The sequence below is a fragment of the Manacus candei genome, unplaced genomic scaffold (genome assembly GCF_025592945.1).
Source record: "Manacus candei isolate 608988 ecotype Guabito, Panama unplaced genomic scaffold, ASM2559294v1 h1tg000028l, whole genome shotgun sequence".
NCBI classification, from domain to species: Eukaryota; Metazoa; Chordata; class Aves; order Passeriformes; family Pipridae; genus Manacus; species Manacus candei.
The window spans coordinates 44,057,939-44,077,387 of record NW_026138076.1 but is presented as its reverse complement, the minus strand read 5'-3'; the positions used below and the strand labels follow the sequence as shown (position 1 = coordinate 44,077,387).

Below are 19,449 nucleotides of genomic sequence, written 5' to 3'. Positions count from 1 at the left end.
GCTGCAGGCACTGCTGTGCTGTTTCCTGGTCCCATTCTGATGGCCTTGGTGGAGTGCCAGGGCACCACAGGGAGCTGGCCTCCCTTCAGAGGGCATCACCACGCTTGTGCTGGGGAACAGGGGCCTCTGCCAGGCAGGCGTGTGTGGTCACTGCCTGGCCTCCGGGGAAATGGGTGGGGGAGGTACAGGGGCAGTCCCTTGATCCAGATCTGTGCTATCTGCAGACTTCTCCAGGAATTGCCATGTTACCTCTACCCAGCAGTGCGTTCAAGGTTTTATTCTAAACTACACAAGTTAAAATTGTATTGCTTTTGTATTTTTTAATGGCGGTTGATGTTCCTATGAGTCCAAGAGCTGGAATTCAAGGGCCTGGTGCATGATTCCTCCACTTAAAACCACCTCTACTTTGTCTTCTTCAAGCTTAGGACTTTATACTGGCTTCTTTTTCTGCTGAGTACACATGGATGCATAGAATAATGCACATCATGAAACAAGGGGAGTCCTGTCAGCTGAATGAGCACCATTGCTTAATGAGCTCTGTTTCACTTTCTTTTTCATCTTTATTAGACCATATCTTCTATTCAAGACTTGAAAACAAGAGGCTTCTTAGAAGTGCATTATTAACTGCCCTTCTGATGGGGCTTTTAATCCTTACTGGCATTTTATTATTAATGGACTTCCATGAAATTTATAGAGCTGTTGCTAAGCAAATCTTCACCAAATACCTGCTTGTCACATGTCAGTTGGTAAAAAACACAAACAAACTCATGCTGCTTCCATCTTTCTTGTTTCAGCAAACCAACTCCATTGATGTGCAGTCCATTGAAGAAATTTTGAGGGTAGGTGCTCTTAAATAATAGATCTCTGTTTGCAGATATTTTGTATGCATTAAGGTGGGGGAAATGGTGCTTCTGTTCACTTAATAGTTGTTGCCACTGCTAAAAGTGTGTTTTGGTGTGCTAAGGAGCCGTAAAGTTAAAAGTTGGCCTCAAATACAGCTGGAGTTATAACCTTTCTCTGTGTATGAGCATAATATAGTCTAGTACAGTTCAAGAGACACAGTGACAAGGCATGTGAGACAGACAGAACTGCTCCTTCCTCAAGTCAGGGATTGCCTTTCCTGAGTGCCCTTCCATGCAAGGCACTGGACACGCTGCCTCGTGTCCATGCTGCCAGCACCAGCCCTGAGCAGGACCACGCGCCTGAGTCCTTGCACCCGCCTGTGCATGGCACTGCTGCTGCTCCTTCCCTGGAATTCCAGTCCACTCGTGCAAAGCCAAGCCAGGTCTGATGCAAAACTGTATCCTGGTGTCCAAGCTGGCTCTGTGAGCAGCACACAGGCTCCCAGTGCCTGGGTCTGAGTCCGTGTCACCCCTTCCCTGTGCACAGCGTGAAAATGCCCTGTGATTCCCAAGCCAGTGGTGCTGATCCCAAGGAGACAGTCCCTTGATGTCAGATGCTATTCTGAGACCTGAAGTCCTAGTGGAGGTGTTTGGTTTCTGCAATTCACTTCCCTCACTGTTGCTTCAGCTTGCAAAGTCTTGATGCCTTGATTGCTCTCAAGAAGCTGTTGTTGGGGCAGTGTTTTAGTCGAAGGGGAGCTGTGCACAGGTGCTTGCTGTCTGCTGTGTGCTGGTTGGAATTGCAGCATGAGGACTCCAGCTGGAAGTCCAGCATCCTTTCATGTTTCACCAGGCAGCCTGTGTTCTTGCATGTTAGGAATGCATATCACTGTTTTTGTAGCAACCGTGGAGAAGCGTGTACAAATACATCAAGAGGTAGATCCATATGACTTCTGAAGTGTGAAGCTTCCTCTGTGTCTACCAGCAAAAGTCCTGATAACTCTTCTTCTCAATCTCTTTCCAGGAAATGACCCGATCATGGCCGCCTCCCCTGACAGCTCTTAATACTCCTACTAAAGCAGAGCCTTCCAAATTTCCATTCCCAGCAAAGGTAAAACATCTTCTTTTTGCCAGAACTTTTGATAAACTAGAAGAGAGCTTTTTGGCTCTTGCATGTGTTTTCATCTGATTTTGACCCCCTTTCATAGATAAAAGGCTGTTAGGAGGTATTATCTTCAGAAGTCAGATAAATTAAAAGGATGATAGGGATGAATAAAAAATGCTTAATCAACTTAGACATTTGTTGTAATTGTGGTCTTCAAATGTAACTGCTTTTCAGAAATATTTGAAGTATCTCTGCTGAAGCACAAAATATATTTTATCTTTATTGTCAACAGAAATATTTGCTGACTGTGTTAAACAGAAGTGTTTGGCAGCTCTTATAACATTTTTTAAATATTTCTTAAAAAATACACATGCCCGTAATGTGCTAGCAACACATTTTTGGTGGCAGTAGCATGTATCATTTCTGTCCATGCTAAGCTACAGCAGGCCAACTTAGACTATTGGACACTCCAAAGTCAAGCTTTGACAAGCTAGTCAAAGTATTTATTACAGTAAGTAACGTGTGGAAAACAGATCATCAGTACGCTGCTATTAAAAGACAGCTGATTTATTTTATTCTCAATTTGCACTTCATCCTTTCTTTCTAGGAATTGCAGCCTGAGGGATCTGTAGCACAGGATCAGAGTAAGTTGAAATCCAAAGAAAACACACAGTTATATGTGTATTGACAGATAGTTTTGTGTGTTGTGTGTTGTGTGTTGTATGTTGCGGAGAATGTCAAATGTTTATATTGATTAACAGACGTGATTTAGTCTGCTTTGTTGAACAGAGATGAATTTAGAAATGGCTTAAGAGATAGTATACATTCATTACCGAAAAATTAAGGCTACAGTTCAGCAGAGGACAAACCCCATTTGGAGTGGTGAATAATCTCAATGGCAAATAATTATGTCCTAGAAGAAAGTGACAGTCTAATCTGGTGCTCAGAGACCATAAGGTAAAATAGGCTACAAGGGAGGCGAATAAAACCAACCTGTTCATTTTTGATTTACAGAGCAGTATGGCACAGCTTCAGAAACATTGCCTAGTTCTCAGCCAAGAACATCGTAAGTAACCAAATCCTGTTCCTAGCTCTACTGTGCAGTTAGTTAAAAGAACCTGGAATGACCTAAAATTTGGGTTACTCGACGATTCTGAAGATTAAGGGTTTTATCAGTCTGATTTTTCTTAGAAAACTTCAATACAGGGAATTTTCACCAACAGAAACGTTATTGTTTCGTGATGAAATCGTAGAATGGTTTAGGTTGGAAAAGACTTTTAGATCATCAAGCCCAGCCCTTAACCTAACAATGCCAAGTCTATGAAACCATGTCCTGATTGTGAGGACTGTGTTAAAACCAAAACAAAACTATATTAAAAAACAAACAACTACTAATGTACCAGATTCAAGTTTTTTTAGTTCTTTTAATCTGTGGCTGATTAACATCACACTTTTTGTGCTCTTCAGTCAACTAATAATGCATCCAACTATAAATTATAAGGGATACAAACTGAATCTGATCGGTTCTGGGTATCATCTTGAAGCCTGGGAGGGCTAGTAAAGCTGCAGCTACAAAAACTGTAAAAACTAAGGTGAAATTTTAAAGTAACTGTGTGATATAATTTTCTGCAATTGCCCAAGGCAAAGTTTTCTAAAAAGTGTTGTCTTAATTTTATTTTTATTTAAAAAAACACACAAAAAAATTTGCATGGGTTATCTAAACCCCTCAATTTATAATCTAATAACATAGTTAGTTGCAGAGTGGGGTGAAGATGAAATTTCTGTAGTGTATTTTATTATGTGTGTGTGTGTATGTATATATATATATATATAAAATTAAGCGTAGTCACTATGAAAATTTTACAAAGCAGGCAGGCACCAACTAATAAATTATTGCTTCAATAGAAAATTTTAAGTTGTTGGATAAAATAACTTGGTACTGTCCTTGTAGGTGAAAGTGGTTATTTGTTAATTAGGTTAATTACAGAAGTTGCTTGAAAGCAGTTTTGTGTGGCCCAACATTAGTCTTTTAGGATTAACCTGGCCAGATGGCAGCATTGATGTGTTCTGAGCCCTGAGTGACAAATGGAAATCTTTCAGTGTCTGGAAGGCTCAGGGGTCTATTGCTGAACCATTAAATGCCTGTCAGTTCGTGTGATACATAAAGATCTCATGTTACTCCATAGTATGTTGTACCATAGAAGGCTGCAAACTACAGACTACAAAGCTTATTCCACTTGTTTTCCTTTTCCTTATTGTGAATCATTTAATTAAAAACAAAACAAAACCGGGCTAGTCACAAGTAAGAGAGAAGAGCATGCCTCCATCTTGGTTGAGATTGTAGAGTTTTGCATTCATGCTCTGTAAGATCTGTTAAATATCCCTTTTCCTACTGTTCCAGCATGATGCAAAGGAGCTCCTGCTCACTGGGAGTATGCGATAGTGTCTTGTTAAGCAGTCAGCTACTCTCTTAATCCATTCCTTATTTTGCTCCTCTTTCTTTCAGCCTAACTTGCTCTTCCTGAATGACTTCTGGAAATTTTCTTTGCACAATTGAAACTAGTAGTTTCAACTTCTCCAGGCTCTGTCCTCCTTCTCAGCTACCCTATGACCCTCATCATTATTTCAACTCTTGAGCTGCTTGTAAAAATCTCTTTAGTGCTTTAATCAGTTTTCCAGGCAGCAGAGAGAGAATAAACTTTTCCTATAGACAAGAATTGGAAAAGACTCCTTTCTTAGCCCAAGGGGCCAGAGTTGTAACTTTGGCATGGTATGTAGCTCTCTCCTTAGCCAAGATCCCCCCTCTGCTCAGGGTCCTTGCCAGGCACTTCAGAGCCAGCGCTCATCTGCCAGGGATGTGCATACCCACAGCTGACAAAGGCAGTGGAAGCAGGAGGAACAGAGTGGCTTGGGTTTATGTCCAAAATGAAGTCAAGTGAGATCTGCCCAAGGACTTCTTCTGCATCTTTCCCTTGAACCGATGCATCCCTTCTTTTCTGTGTTTGTTTTCTTTGGCACAACAGGGCTGGGCTTTCTTCGCTGTTCAAAGCGCACGTGACTGTCTGGAAATTCAGCTGCCTGGAGTAGCTTGTGTTGCAAAGTGTAGCTGGCTGAAAACAAACAGCATTTGTACTGGTTAATTAGAAGTTGAAATCCCAAGGCATCTGTCCACCCAAATTAAGCATTCAGCTTTTCAGAGCGTGCGAGGGTTTCCCAGATGGCTTTTATTCTTGGATGCAGCCCCGAAGTTCGCACCTGGCTGCACTGGAATGAAAACAGCCCTTCTTTTAAAAGGGGAGATGCCAGCTCATTCTTGATGATACATCTTTAACCTGGCTAGCAGAGGGGGGCCAGCCTGTGCTTTCAGTGGGGTTGTTTGGCAAATGATATTCATTTTTGTGCTGCTTCTTTCTCTAAAATAACTCTTTTCAAATAGCTTTACAGGGAGATTAATGGTGTGTATATAAACTGCAAATGAACAGGTCCTGCAAATGAAAACTTGGCAGCTATTAATTTGTGAGCTAATTAAAGCATTATTAAGGCAGATTTTATTTTTTTTTTTAACTAGGCTGGTAACAATTTGTTGAAAACTTGTTTTGGGGAAAGTGACTTTGTCTATTCTTGAAAAAGTATGACTTTTGAAGTTTTATTGTTCTTCCTTGTTCCTAAATTAAATAGTTGCAGTGTTCTTTTATGCTGATGCATTTTATTTACCAGCAGCTCCTGTGGAAAGGGCATTTTATTACAGTTAAATCAGATTTAAAAAAGACCTAGGTAGCTTCTTTGCACATCCCTGTTCATGGCAGGGGGTTGGAACTAGCTGATCTTTAAGGTCCCTTCCAACCCAAACAATTCTATGATTCTACGGTTATCCTTTTACCTCTAAAGGAAATAAATCTGTAGTCCGCGATGTCTTAAAGCAAAACAAAACAAACCCAACCAAAACCACTTTCAGAACATTTTAGCAACTCCCAAGGAGTTGTAAAAGAAAATAAAAAGAATTCATTGAGATGCCAGTAGACATTTGGCCAAACTGCCCAGAAGTGTGGAGAGTGTCTGTATTGTTACTGTTCTTTTTTTCCTTTTTGTGCCTCATCTGTCTGGCAGTGAGCTTCGGCTCTAACCCTCTCTAGTGTAGGATTTCTGTAGGCTGAGAGCTCTTTGCCTTCTGTAGGAAATTCAGGGGTCTTGTTTTCCAAGGTGGTGTCTCATAGCACTTTCCTTCAGTGTTTACTCTAAAAGAAGAGACAAGAGGTGATTTCTACTGAGAAGGTGTACGAGGAAATGAAGCAATAGAGCACAGTCACAGGGGAATGATAGTCAAAATGCCTGAACAAAGCAAGCACCAACTTTCTCCACCTTTTTTCAGTGCGATGTAGTTCACTGGGCATCATTTATATTTGTTTTCTTGCTGTAAAACATATTGTCATGAGGAGTTGGAGGCTTGTTTTTCTTATTTAGCCATAAGGGCTCCCTGTGAGAAACTTCTTAGTTTGAAATGAGGTTGAAATAAACAGAATTTTGACCTGATTGATTAAAATCCCTGCCTCAGTTCCCAAGCTTTTTATCCAGTTTTTAGAAGGGCACTTGAGTAATTCTCTGGGTTGAGAAGTTTCAAGATTTGAATAACTATACTTTTGAACAGCAAGACTTTTGCCTAACTATTTTCCAACATCCTTTTGGGATGCCTGCATTATTGCCAGAGGGGAATAACAATATGGGAGAACTTTGGGTCCCTTCCTGAAAATCCTTCCCTTTCAGCCTTATAAGGACTTTAGTAATGTATTGAAATTGCAACAGTAGTTACCACCTGCAGGCAGAGAACTAAGTGATATTTCTGGAAGCATTTGCAGGCAACCTGCTCCCTTTGCCAGCAGTAGTAAAACAGAGCTCATACCTCCCCAGTTGTAAACTGCTTTGGGTATCCAAACTGCTCAATGGTACAGTTACTGCTAGGATGTGCAGGAGCATAAGGTTCATTGTGCAGAGAAGAAATAGGAGGTGGGCTTGACCTTGGCATTTACTCACGTATGTGTGATAGGAGACTTCAGCAGCAAAATGAGAACCTCTGTAACAGGAGAAATATTCGCAACCCCTGAGTGCAGAGAGCGTGAACATGCACAGCTTCTGGTGCAAAGACGATGCTTTCTGTCCCTTGGGGAGCCAATGTGGGCTGAGAGCGTGAGAATCTCTTCCTGGACAAGGTTCAGACTTCTTCCACCCTGTGCTAGTCTGCTAGATAGCCTTCTCTGAAGAGGATTCCCCTCACAAAACTTGGTCTTTGTTTTCTGTAGATGGCAGCCATTGCTATGGGCCTCCATTGCAAAATATCCCAAGGTCAGTTGAAAAACAGAGTAAAAAAGAACAAAAAAAGGCATTTTAACCATTCATTCAGGTGTTGACAGGTTTTAGTAGTTCAAACATGCCACATGTTCAAAAATTATGTGAGGTTGATTTGTTTTGGCAAACACAAACCAAGTATTTTTCAGTGTCTTCTGCTTGAAAATGTGTCTGCCTTGGCTGATATTTACCTTCTGGTTGTCTTTCAGAATGCTCCAGGACGACCTGCAGCTCAGTGATAGTGAAGAGAGTGGTGACGACCAAGTTGGTTTTAGATGTTTTATACACTAGGCACACAGACTTCCCTTTATCATCACCACTTGTTGCATTGTTCTGAGTTCCCTGAGCTAACCTTTCCTCCCCCTCTCCTCTTTGTTTTTGTGAACAAAACAGGTTGTTGAAAAGTCACCATCTTCACTTACTCCTCCAAGGTACAGGTTTGTTCCCAAACTACTAGCTAGACCACATAAGGAGAAAAACAAAACTACTTTCTATATATGGGGTAGATGGGTAAGGGTTCCTGCTTTCTCTGGTAGCTATAGGCTTTGGTTTCTGGCTGCTGTTGAAAGTCAGCTTTAAGTGTGTGAGGTTTTCTGGAAAGCTCCAATTAGAAGTGAATAATTTAATTTCATACTGGATTTTGCCTGCTGTATTTCCTCTGCTGCTCCCTTCTTTTTACCTCTTCCCCTCCACCTGTGTGTATGCAGATCACACCGGAGGTAACAGGATTTTCTATTGTAGTAGCGATGGGTGAGGTGCAAGTCCAGTTGTAGTTCATAAAGAAGCACAAAACAGCCAAGTGGGTTAGAAAAACTCACTGAAACTGTTTCAGCTCCTCCTGATAAGGCAGCAGATTGTAACCAGTTCCTGCCATGTGTTGTTGGTCAGAAGCAATATTCAAGGTAGACTGAAAACTGCATGCCAGCATTAGAGGAAGAAAGGTGGAGGAGCCCAGAATTTTTCCTGTAGGAGAACCCTGACATACATTTTTGGCTTGATATCTATATTCTTCAAGCACGTGATAATGACCTACAAAGTCAGACTTGCAGAAGAGCACACTGATTTTTGGCACAATCTGTGTGTCTGCAAACTGTTAAAATAGGAGTGTTCTCACGATACCAGTCTTGGATCAGCAAGGAGCATGCCTCCAAATCATACAAGTGTGTTGATATTGATGTAGGAAACCATTTGCAAAGTAAAAAAAAAATAAATTAAAAAATCAATATTTTAATTTTGTAAGCCCATTGCAAAAAAAAAAAAGCTGTGCATAAAAGTGGCAACTTTCCCTCAGTTCCATCCACTCCCATTGTCAGTGTGGAGGAAAACACTTGATTAGAGGAGGGCGTTGCAAGAAATGCTGCAGCTTGGTGTGACTGTTCATGAAGTGGTTACAGCAGCTTGACCAAGTAAAACAAATGTAGAAGTGAAAACTTCAGGGGGATGAATAGAAAAACCAGAAACCATCCTGGAGTATATGTTTCTGTCTTGTTCACCTTCTTTGGAAATTTTTCATTTTGTGGGTTGGGACTTTCAGAAAAAGCACTGGTCACTTTTGGTGGGTTTTTAAAATTCACTTTGCTAAATGAAGCTTTGCACTGTAGCAGTGGCGTCCTTTTTACATGTTTGGCTGGGCTGGAGTTGAAGGTTTTATTATTTCCAGTGATTTTTTTATTCCAGTTCTTTATTTTTTGAGTGTGACAGTACATTCCTCTGGCCTTCTCCCCTCTTGTCTCAGTGCCAAAACACGGGGTTTCAGTTTTATTTTTGAATACTGACATGTCAATATAGTAAGTAAGTAACCTTCACCCATGCTGCTTTCTAATTTTATCTCATGGTGGCCTTGCAGTTCCTTACAGTCTCAGCCCAAGAGTGTGGCATCAGCACATTCCAGCAGCTCAGAGTCAGGGAGCACCAGTGACTCAGAGAGCTCCTCAGACTCGGAGACAGAGAGCCACTCCAGTGACAGTGAAGTGAATGACCCTCCAAGAGCACCAGCACCTGAGGTGAATGCAAATAAAACCTAGAGACTGCTTAACACAGCCTCCTGCCTCTCTGCTGTCTCAGTGCAGCCAGGACAGAAACACTGTCATTGCTTGAGTGCCCCCTTGACATTTTTGCTGCATCACCATACTTTTCTTGCCCTTTGCTTCCCTTCTAGAGTTTTTCGATTAAATAACCCTTAGAAACAACGTAATTAGACTTTCAGATGCCTAACCTTGAAGTATTCTCCCTTCTCCTTTGGCATCATTGTCTAGCACTCACTGGCGAGACACAAGCGAGTTGCAGATGAGAAGCATGGCTGGCCTGGGGTGTCTGCAGCATTTCTGGGTACCAAGGCATTGGGTTGTTTCTGCAGCTCCTGTGCCTGAGTGACAGATTCAACTTCTCCCAGGTCACAGCTGAAGGGATCAGACCTGCAGGAAGGGCTGGAATGTGCTTAGTCTTGCTTCTGTTGAATTTGGCTTGGATAGTGCTGCACTGGCGTTTCTGAGGCTTTTATTGGGGAAAGCGGACCAACAGAAATTGGTATCTTAAAGTTTCACAGTTGAGACCATGCATTTTTTTAGCAATGTGCTGCAGAAGTGCTCATGTCCCCTGCTTTCAGACAGTTCCTCCAGCTTGCAAAACATTCTTAGGCCAGTGGGAAGTGCATGGTTATATCTGCAGAGCACAGCTGATGTAAACCGATATACTGGCAATTCTGAAGTACTCTTAACAAGGCCCAGAAAACTTGTAATTTATTTCTCCTCCCCTGCCCCAGTTCAAGCTTTCTTTTCTTTTACCTTAGAAGTGCATGAACAAGGAGAATTTTATGTGCTGAAAATAAACTTTGAGAAGGCCTATCTTTCCATCTCACCCCAATACTCTTTACCCTCCGATTCAGTTACAGACTTTGCCCACTGCAATATGAGTGTCTTTGGAAGGAAACAGATATTATACTTCTCCTCTTTTACCAAATTCTGCCTGGTTTTCCTAAAAATACTAAGTTTTAAGACCCTTTAAGACTTCACTCCAGTGAAGTCCTAGCTATTTGCCATTGACTATTTTATCCTTTATTTATTCAGCAAGCTGTCCATCCATGATGCTCTAGATCAAGTTAGTGTATGTGACCAGTTTGTTTATAGTCAGTTCTTGTGCAAAATTACACACTTTAAGGCCTACAGGCAATAGTCTCTAGGCTCTGGTAAGCTGTGCTAGGATGGAAACAGCTCATAAGGGCATCGGTCTTGAATCCTTCCTTTCTCTTTTTGTCTGCAGCCCGAGCCACCAACTTCTAATAAGTGGCAACTCGACAACTGGCTGACCAAGGTGAACCCACCAGCAGTGCCAACAGAGAGTCTCAGTGAAATTGCCTGTGGGGATGGACATGAGGAGGGCAAGAAGCAGGAGCAGGGCTTCAGCAGCAATTCCTCCCATAGGCACACTGAGCCAAGGGAGCCTCATCACAAGAGCCAAGTGGCCAGGGCTCCTCGGGACACTCATCTTCCAACAAAACGCAACTGCCAGAAGCCCCCTGTTCCCACCGAGGAGCCCTCGCCCAGACAGACTGTAGGTATCAAAAGGCCCAGCAAGCCCCTGGTGCATGAGGGGTCCAAGAGAGGCCTGAAGGTGGAGAGTGACCCTGGTCCTTTGGAGGTCAGAGACCAGTCTTCCAAGGACAAGCTGAAAGTCAAAAAAATAGTCAAGCCAAAATCCACTGACAGAAAAGAACTGAAGTCAGCACCTCAAGAGCCCTTTGAGAAGAGGAAGCACAAGGGCTCCCACCAGGCCAACACCAAATCCTTCTTGGACCCCAAGCTCATGGAAGATGCCCAGACATGCGATGCTCTCATTCCCCTTCCTCAAGGCCAGGGCACAACCCCAATCAGGACCAGCAGCCACAGGCCTCAGGATTTGCACAAGGAGAAACTGCCTTTGCCTCTTGGGGAGAAGTTGCTCTCACCAGTGAGGGACCCCCCAACCCTTCACCGCCTTGTGGTGAAAATAGATCTCCGTCACCTGGCAAAAGTCCCTCAGCCCCCCAGGAAAGACCGACACCAGAAGAGAACAGAGACCAAGGACCTCCCTGGTTCAAGAAAGCAGGACTTGAAGAGGAAAGCCACAGACACTCCTGAGGAGTCCCTTCAAAAGAGGAAGGTGAGAGATGGAGAGGAAGGTGGGTTTGTACCAGGACCAAGGTGGTGTTTCAAAAACCCCTGTGGAGTTTCCATGTCATACCTGTGATGATAGTTATAATGAGCCATTATACTCTTTCTATAAAGCTGTTAACACACTTCTAAGGAGAATGTGGATCAAAACTGTCTGCAATTGCTTGTTGGTTTCAAATCCCCTCCTGAGTGAATGAAAAACCCTGTCAGCTGTCTAATATGCTTTGGTATTTTAAAGTATTTTTTGCTGTGTTTTTTTTTTTAAATCATAGTTTTCTCAGACAACAAAACCTCAACCTTCCTTCGTTGGAGAAGCTTTCAGCAGCTATGTCAGCATATGGCTGACCAGCCCCCTGGCAGTGTTGGTGGGTTTCTCTGGCTTTCAACCCAAGCAAGAGCTTTGCAGGGCAGTGGTGCCCCCTCCCCATGCCACTCCATTAAAAGCAGCGCAGCTCCTGAAGCACGTCCCGGTCTGTGCAGTCACCTGCACTATGCATTTAGTCTGTTTTGGGAGAGCACCTGGCCTACAGTTTGTGGAGTGCCAAGAGAGAGAACTGACCCAGGACACTCTGGTCTGTGGTTTTTCAGTTTTGCCCATGGGTGCACCTTCTGCTGCCTTGAGCCATGCAACCTCAGGCTGAGGAGTGTAGTCTTTTCCTGTGTGAAGTCATTTATTTCCATGAAGCAGTTGTGATTGCTTGCAGGAGGGATGAATTCTGCAGGTGGGAACTGTGTTATTGTCAGAGGTGATGGCAATGGCCCTGTGCCTTTTGCTTTTCTGGAAATGCAGACTTTTAACTGGACCAGGCTTGCTCATGGTAACATCTGTCACAAAACCCTGCTTTGGATCTCGGCACTTGGATAAATAGGTAGAAAACTTGTTTGGTTTTCCCTGGAGCTGCTGTGATGCTTGTGGTGATGATGATGCTTTAGAGATGTAAGGGGCTTTCCAGAAACCCTTTTGCAGAGTCCCTCAGCAATAACAGTCATTTTCCCTTGAATTACAGCCCTGTATTTAACTGAGCTGGTTGTTGCTCACAAGTGCTTTTGGAAAGCTGACTCCCAAAGGGAACTATGAATATACCTCCAGCCAGCTGCTTTAGCTGCACAAAGAGTTGGCTGCAGGCCCTTTGGTGAATGGGTATTCCCTGTGGATATTTCAGTGTCTGTCTACCTTTTTGCTCCCCAGAGAGCAGGTGGCTCGGCATGGGTGGGTGAATAACCATGGTTCCTGTGTGGGTTTCATTTAGTTTTGTCATTTTCTGAATTTCCTGTGGTTGTGGGGGAGAATTGAGAATAACAGGGAAATGGTGAAGAAATTTGAGAGACCCCAGCAGTTCCCTCTCTTGCAGAGCAGAGGGAGAAAGGAAAACAGGCAGTCAGTTTGTCACTTCTTCTGTTGTCTAAAAAACCCAGGAGAGAAGCTATTTGATGTTAGGCATGTCTTCCCTTGCAATCTCAGTGCCCAACTTCAGGAAAATGCACTTCAGAGTCTCACTGTCCATCCTGTCAGTGGGCATCAGGTATCCTCAGAGGCTCAGGCTTCACGGCAGCCAGCTGGGCCAGGTACAGCTGTCTTTCATGGTAGTGTGGAGACCAACCTGAAAAACAATTTAAGGACATGATCTCAGTGCTGGAGCCTTGTCCTGAGCACACTGCCAGAGGTAGACTCTGTGTCACAGCACAACCCATTGAGTGACATAAGCCTGGATGTGTCCCAAACATGGGTATGGGTACAGGACAGGGAGAAGAACTCACTGAGAGCAGCCTGGCAAAGAAGGGGCTTGGGGGGTTTTGGTGGATGAGAAGCTGGACATGACCCAGCATGTGTGCTTGCAGCCCAAAAAGCCAACCCTATCCTGGGCTGCATCAAAAGATGTGTGGTCAGCAGGTTGAGGGAGGTGATTCTGCTCCTCTACTCCACCCTGGTGAAACCCCCCCTTGAGTACTGCATCCAGTTCCGGGGTCTCCAGATTGTAACTGACTGTTTAAAAATTTCACCTATATCAGATTCTTATTAATAAAAACCAACCTCCCCTGCACATTTGGGGGATCTAACTCATGTGCAAGTGCCTTACCTTTGATTACTTTTGATTTTTTTGATTAGCAGCAACGGGTTTAGCAGTTCCATCCCTGCCACTACAAAACAATCAATCTATACAAGCAAAAGTAGATAAAATGCCATTTTAGGTAACTTGTCAGTGAACCTGAAATCTATATCTGCTACACTGTGGGTTTCTACTTTGTCGGTTCCGATATCTTGGTTTTTTCTTTTTTTTTTTAACCAAAATCAACCAAACTTAGCTGTATTGGTCTGTACTTTATGTGAACTTTGAAAACTTGAGTGGTTTTTTTTTCCCCTTCCTGTTAGAGGGAAGAGAAGGAGGAGCCTGATAGGAAGAAAAAGAAATCAGAAAAAGAAACAAAATCATTGCAGTCTTCAGCTAACAAAGACTCCAGTAAACTGAAGTGAGTATATGATGGTGGGATGGCAAAAGAGGCATAAAACTAAGTCTTTCTTTATAAGGTTAAAGCAAGGAACTGTATCTCTTGTCCTTCTGCTCATGATTTTGCTTCTAACATAATGTGTCTTCTGAAACTCAATCTGCTGTAGATTTGCCTTTACATCGTGGAAGCAACCACTAAAGAAAACAGGGAGCATTTCACTTCTCCGCTAAAATCATCTTGTTGTATTTGTCTTTTTATTCTTTGTGACCCGACAGAAACATAACCAGCGTGCCTTTTGAGTCCTGACTGTCTGGAATTCCAGGTGGCCTTTGTGGCCAGGAATTTCTCATTTATCCCAGCACAGCATTTGCAGTGTTCTGGTAGATCTGCCAAAGCTTGCCCTGTAATTTGCATACCAGGGCACTGCCAGAATTTTGGCTAGGTCTTAGCTAGAGTGAATGCTTCCGAGAGCAGGTCTCCGACTGGGCAGTGTTCCCAAGAGGGAAGACTCATGCATCAGTCATGGGCTACTGCCTTCAATTCCTGCTTGCTTGTGGCTTGAATTTGAGGTGTTTGTTTGGATTGGTATGTAGTGCTGAGGTTTGTGTCCTGACAAACAGGAGTAAACAACTTTTTTGCACAGAAAACACTGACGTATCTGAAAGCACTGATGCATTGGGACGAACATTTAGTTGGGTGAAGGGATATTTGAACTGTGGTATTAATTGAAGAGCTTTAATTCTGGGGTTTATTGCTCCTCTTTTTTGGTGAAAATGAGCACCTGTTATGTTGTGGCTTTTGGAGTGGGAAGAATAGGATGCATTTTGGGGGAGACAGTGCACTGGATCATGTCAGGGGGTGGTTCTGTGCTCTGTGCAGCATCAACTGTGGCAAGGTAGAGAAGCTGGGGAGCATGTGTGCAGTGAGTAGGGACCCATGGGAAAAGTGAGTGGTGAAAGAGGGGAGAGGACTGTCCCATGCACAACAGAATCAGGCAAGATGTGCAACATCACACCTGAGCCCTCTCACTGGGTTTAACTTAATTTCCTCCTCTTCTGATGTTGCAGTCAATGAACTGGGATTCACTGCTCAGTGTTTTCTTGGAAACTTTGAGAAGCTGAATAAAAATGATGTAACTGAGCAGTGGTGAAACAAGGTTTGGAGCTATTTGGTGCTGCTTTGAGCTGCCCTGGTCATCCTAACTTCAGATGATAAGAAATCTAATATGCCTCTGTATTATTAAATGTGATAATCTCTTCCATTTAAAAGCAGAGCATTTTAAGTCTCCATTAGTTGAATCCTCTCAACTTTGTAGGTGTTGTCTAGTCAAGCTGGCAAGTCTTAGGGGAAGAACTCAGTTTAATTCTGTCAAAGCACATAGAGAATCAAGTGTCAGGGTGAGTATCTCTGACCACAGAAGATACTGTCTACCAAAAGGGGGAGAGGAGGAGTGCTGCAGCTCATTTGCCTTGTTGGGTGATTTGTCCCAGGGATTTGAGTTGCCATAATTACCCCTTCATTCAGTGAAAATGAATGAGGGCTGTTTTGGAGGGATGCCTTTTTTTGCAACATCCTGGTATTCTGGTTGCATTTGCTCTGAGGACAAGTTCTGGGGCTTATTTTGAAAAGCAACTTATTTGTATGTTGATGGTAGGTGAAGCTTTGGTATCTAATACATAATGAAGTCCCTGAAGCTCCAACATGTTTGTTGGATTCTTTTTATTAACAAAACATCTCACACATCCAGAGGAATTTAAACAGAATTGGTACATGACGTAAATAAGTTTTTAAAAAATCTCTACGTATATGTACATCATATTCATGAATTTGCTTCCCATCTGCAGAGCATCAAAAGCTTCATTTGAAACCCAGAAGAAAGATATGTTGCTCCCAGCACTGCCACCCACATCTACTGCACATCCTGCACCAAAGTCAACCAAGATGGCCCAAAAGAAACACAAAACCGACACTGATGATCTGCCTGCCACGGATAACCCTGCCAGGAACAAGAGCAACCACAAGGATCCTCTGTCTACCAAGCACAGGAAAGTGGAGGGAAACCATACAGAACTGTCAAAGGGCATCAAAGTAGGTGTCCAGGGTAACCGGTGGGATCTTTCCTGCGAGCCGTGGGTGCTGTGTGATTCTCTTTAGAAACATACTCTAAGGATATGAAAAAGAAAGGAAGATAAACCAGCCACCAGAGAGAGCTCTTGGAAGCATGTAATGGCTATCTGTGACCTTATGTTGGTAGCCCAAAAGCCTGCTTGGTAATTTCTTTGTGACTTTCCATCATCTGTTTTCATCTCACCAGTGAAACACAGTGAGAAGGAGTGACCACGTAAACACCAAAGGCATAATTCTCATGTTTATGCTAGTCAAGGTTTCTGATTGTAGGCAACTGCAAATACAATATTGCTGGAAAAATAATGTGTGTTTATAAAAAGAAAGAGAGCATTGCTTAAAAATAAGAAACAAGCAACCAGGGGTATTGACTGCCACCGAGGTATAATATTTTACAGCTTGTTTACAAAATTGTTCATGATCCTTACAGCTGGATCTTTGCATTTCTGGGTTATAAAATTCAATTACATGGCTATTGACTAGTGGCTTGGAGTGTGTGGTCTAGGATGATGTTGTGTCTGTGTTAAGCCAGATTGTGCATGCTGTATTAACAGGCTTTTAACTGCTTTCTTTTTCCTGGCAATGTAGTAATTAATGGAGAATCAGCAATTGTTGTGTGGTTTAGTTGGAAATAAGTGTGAACAGATCTTACCCATTCCTGCCTTGGCTAGTGGCCCTGAAAAAAACAGCCTTATTGCTCTCCTAGCCCCTGTGCAAGGAAACTGAATTTTTCCATGCTTGGGAAAAGTCTGAATGGTGTTAAGTATTATGAGCAGTCAGGTCAGAAGCCAAGCTTCCATTTCCATTATTTGAGGGGTTACTGGGGAAGAAGGTGAGAGGGGGAGATCCTGGACAGTAGTCTATGCCTGGGACAAACAAACATTTTCTCTTGAAATTTAGGAAAACCAGGCATTGGAATTGGTTTAAGCATAACTTTTTAACCAGGTTTATCTCTTTGCTTTTTCAGGGATCTGCAAGGGATGACACAAAGCCTTTCCCAGTGCCTTTTTTGCCAAATGGTACCTCCAAGCCAAGAAGACCTCAACTCAAGTTTGAAAAGTAAGTTTTTGTTTTACACCCCTCATCTGTATTTCTCAAGACGTGAGACAAGGCAGGCCCTGCAGACACCCTTCTACTTTTTCATGAGCTCTTCTTTTGGGAGTAGAGAGAGAGAGATGTGTGAGACCTACCCTGTACTGGCTTCTGGTGACTTGGAGTTACCCCACCCACCACAAAGCAAAGGTTTACAGCAAAGCAAAGGTTTACAACAGTTCTTGGTTTGAGGGAAGCTACTCTGGAAATTAGGTATCATCTCTCTTGTAAGTAGATAACTTGAATGCAAGGTCTTTTGGTCTCAGATGAGTGTGTGGTGCTGCCAAGTTTACTGTATGTTTCAATCAAAATGTATTTATGGGACTGTACTTGAGGAATGACAGATGACGTAACTACTATCTTTCCATAGGAATGAGAAAATAAATTTGCTCCCATAGCCTAACCTCTGGTGGTTTTTTATTTCTAAATATGAATTATCATTATTATTTCAACATGTATTTTTAAAGAAATAAATTAATTTTCTCTGTGCAGACAACATTCATTTAGTAATTATCATAATTGGAATGTGTGTTTGATCAGGCTGTAACAGGCTTAATAAAACAGAGTGTTTGGACCCATAGCATTCTCTAGATATGAAAGTAAAGCTGATAATTATCCTACCCTTCTTCTATTTGTTTCTCCTCTCTGTCCCCAATTCAGACAGCATTCAAAGGAATACTACTTTGAACAGGCCCAGAGGCTGAAGCACAAAGCTGATGCAATGGTAAGTCTTGGCCCTGTGCTAGAAATGTTAACCAGCTCTTGCATCCAGACCCAGTACCTGTGTGCATGGGAATAAAACTCACTGGCTAACATGACTTCCATACTCCACATTGGGCTATGTTCAAGTCATATGTTGGGAGGCTGTTTTATTTGCCAGATGTTCAGGCATTTCTCCTTGGTGTAAACCCCTCTAAAGAACAGGATTCAGAACCGACATTGTCTGAGGTTAGCAGGCCTGTTGTTTTTTTTTTTTTTTTTTTTTGCAGAGCAATAAAATAGTCCCTGGAAGACAGATGGAACAGTTGGTTTTCAGATAGTTTAAAAAGTTGGAAAAGTCAGGACCCTGACAGTTATTGTGTTCCTAGTGACCAAGACTTTGAAGTTTCCTTGGCAGATCTAACTGGTTTTCTCTGTTCTGTGCAGTGTAACAGTGTGCATGGGTGAACATATTGTTTTGCTAATTATGACTCCATGAGATAATGTCCTTTTGCTACTTGCCATTTACCTGGGAAAATGAAGTGAGGGAATACTGAAGTGGGAAGGCCCCCTCTGCCTCTCAGAAGGCAAGCCTCCAAGACCAGACAATAAGATCTGAAAAAAATGAAGATAATAAATTACTTGAGGAAACCACTGAGCAAGAGGAAGAGATACAAATAGCCAGAGCAGGCAAAGGTGATGACTGGGATCACATGAGGGATTCTGCTGAGAACTCTCTAACTGTTACCCAGAGGCCAGACTGGGATCTTTTTCTTTCTTCAAAAGCTGCCTAACCAGGGAGAAAAGAAGAATTCAAGTACACTTGAGAGAAGTGGGTTTGGTCTTGGACTAAAAATGAGTATTTTTTTCCCAATAGACTGACAAGACTGGAAAGGCCTTTCAGTACCTAGAGGCTGCCCTTTTGTTCATCGAATATGGGATTGCCTTAGAATCAGATGCACTAGAACCAAAATCAGCCTACAGCATACTCAGCGACACCATAGTTCTCATCAAGTAAGTGCCTTTCAAAGCATGATTGGAGGGGAAGGATTTGGTTTGGTAACATGTTTGGAAGGGAAGGATTTGTTGCATTGCTTGTTTGCAACTGTGACACCTCTGGATTCCCACCATGGAGTGGAGTTGGGGTTGCTGTACGTGCCTGAGGTACAGACCATCCAGAGGCCCCAGAGGCAAATCCATTGAAATGTTCCAGCATTGCTTATCAGAAGGTAGCACCACATCGCCCTCAGCATTTGAGCCAGGCAGCTGAGGTGCACCAGAGGACACTGGTTATGACAATTGAGGAGGTGAAGTAGTTTTTACTTTACCCAGATCTGCAGTTGCTTGTGCGTGTGAGCTCAGTAGTATTTCAGTTTAAAAAAGCAAAACAACAGTATGTCATGTGGAAGAATGGTTTGTGCCCCAAAGATCTTGCAGCTTGATTGAAGGCAACTTTTCCTGGTTTCTCTGGGCCACAGGCCTGTAGGTGGCCCACACAGGGCATCTACTTGTTGCCCCTTAATTTGTGTAAGAGGAGAGTGAGTCACATAGGGGGCCACATCTGTTCCTGCTGTATGGAAAACAAGGCATTTGGAGAGACAGTCCTCTGCTCACACAGAAGTTCTTGGTGCCAGGACTAAGAACTCAGGGC

General features: G+C 42.9%; 1 protein-coding gene across 1 annotated transcript in view; it reads left to right on the top strand.

Moving 5' to 3' along the window:
• AFF1 (ALF transcription elongation factor 1) overlaps window positions 1-19,449 on the top strand; it is a 74,629-nt gene that overhangs the window by 47,200 nt on the left and 7,980 nt on the right. The window contains exons 4-16 of the mRNA XM_051790903.1: window positions 795-839; window positions 1,867-1,953; window positions 2,555-2,591; window positions 2,962-3,013; window positions 7,497-7,551; window positions 7,681-7,718; window positions 9,134-9,290; window positions 10,546-11,424; window positions 13,807-13,904; window positions 15,728-15,971; window positions 16,975-17,066; window positions 17,760-17,823; window positions 18,676-18,812. Of these exons, the coding sequence (XP_051646863.1) occupies window positions 795-839; window positions 1,867-1,953; window positions 2,555-2,591; window positions 2,962-3,013; window positions 7,497-7,551; window positions 7,681-7,718; window positions 9,134-9,290; window positions 10,546-11,424; window positions 13,807-13,904; window positions 15,728-15,971; window positions 16,975-17,066; window positions 17,760-17,823; window positions 18,676-18,812 (1,985 nt within the window). The remainder of the gene's footprint in view (window positions 1-794; window positions 840-1,866; window positions 1,954-2,554; window positions 2,592-2,961; window positions 3,014-7,496; window positions 7,552-7,680; window positions 7,719-9,133; window positions 9,291-10,545; window positions 11,425-13,806; window positions 13,905-15,727; window positions 15,972-16,974; window positions 17,067-17,759; window positions 17,824-18,675; window positions 18,813-19,449) is intronic.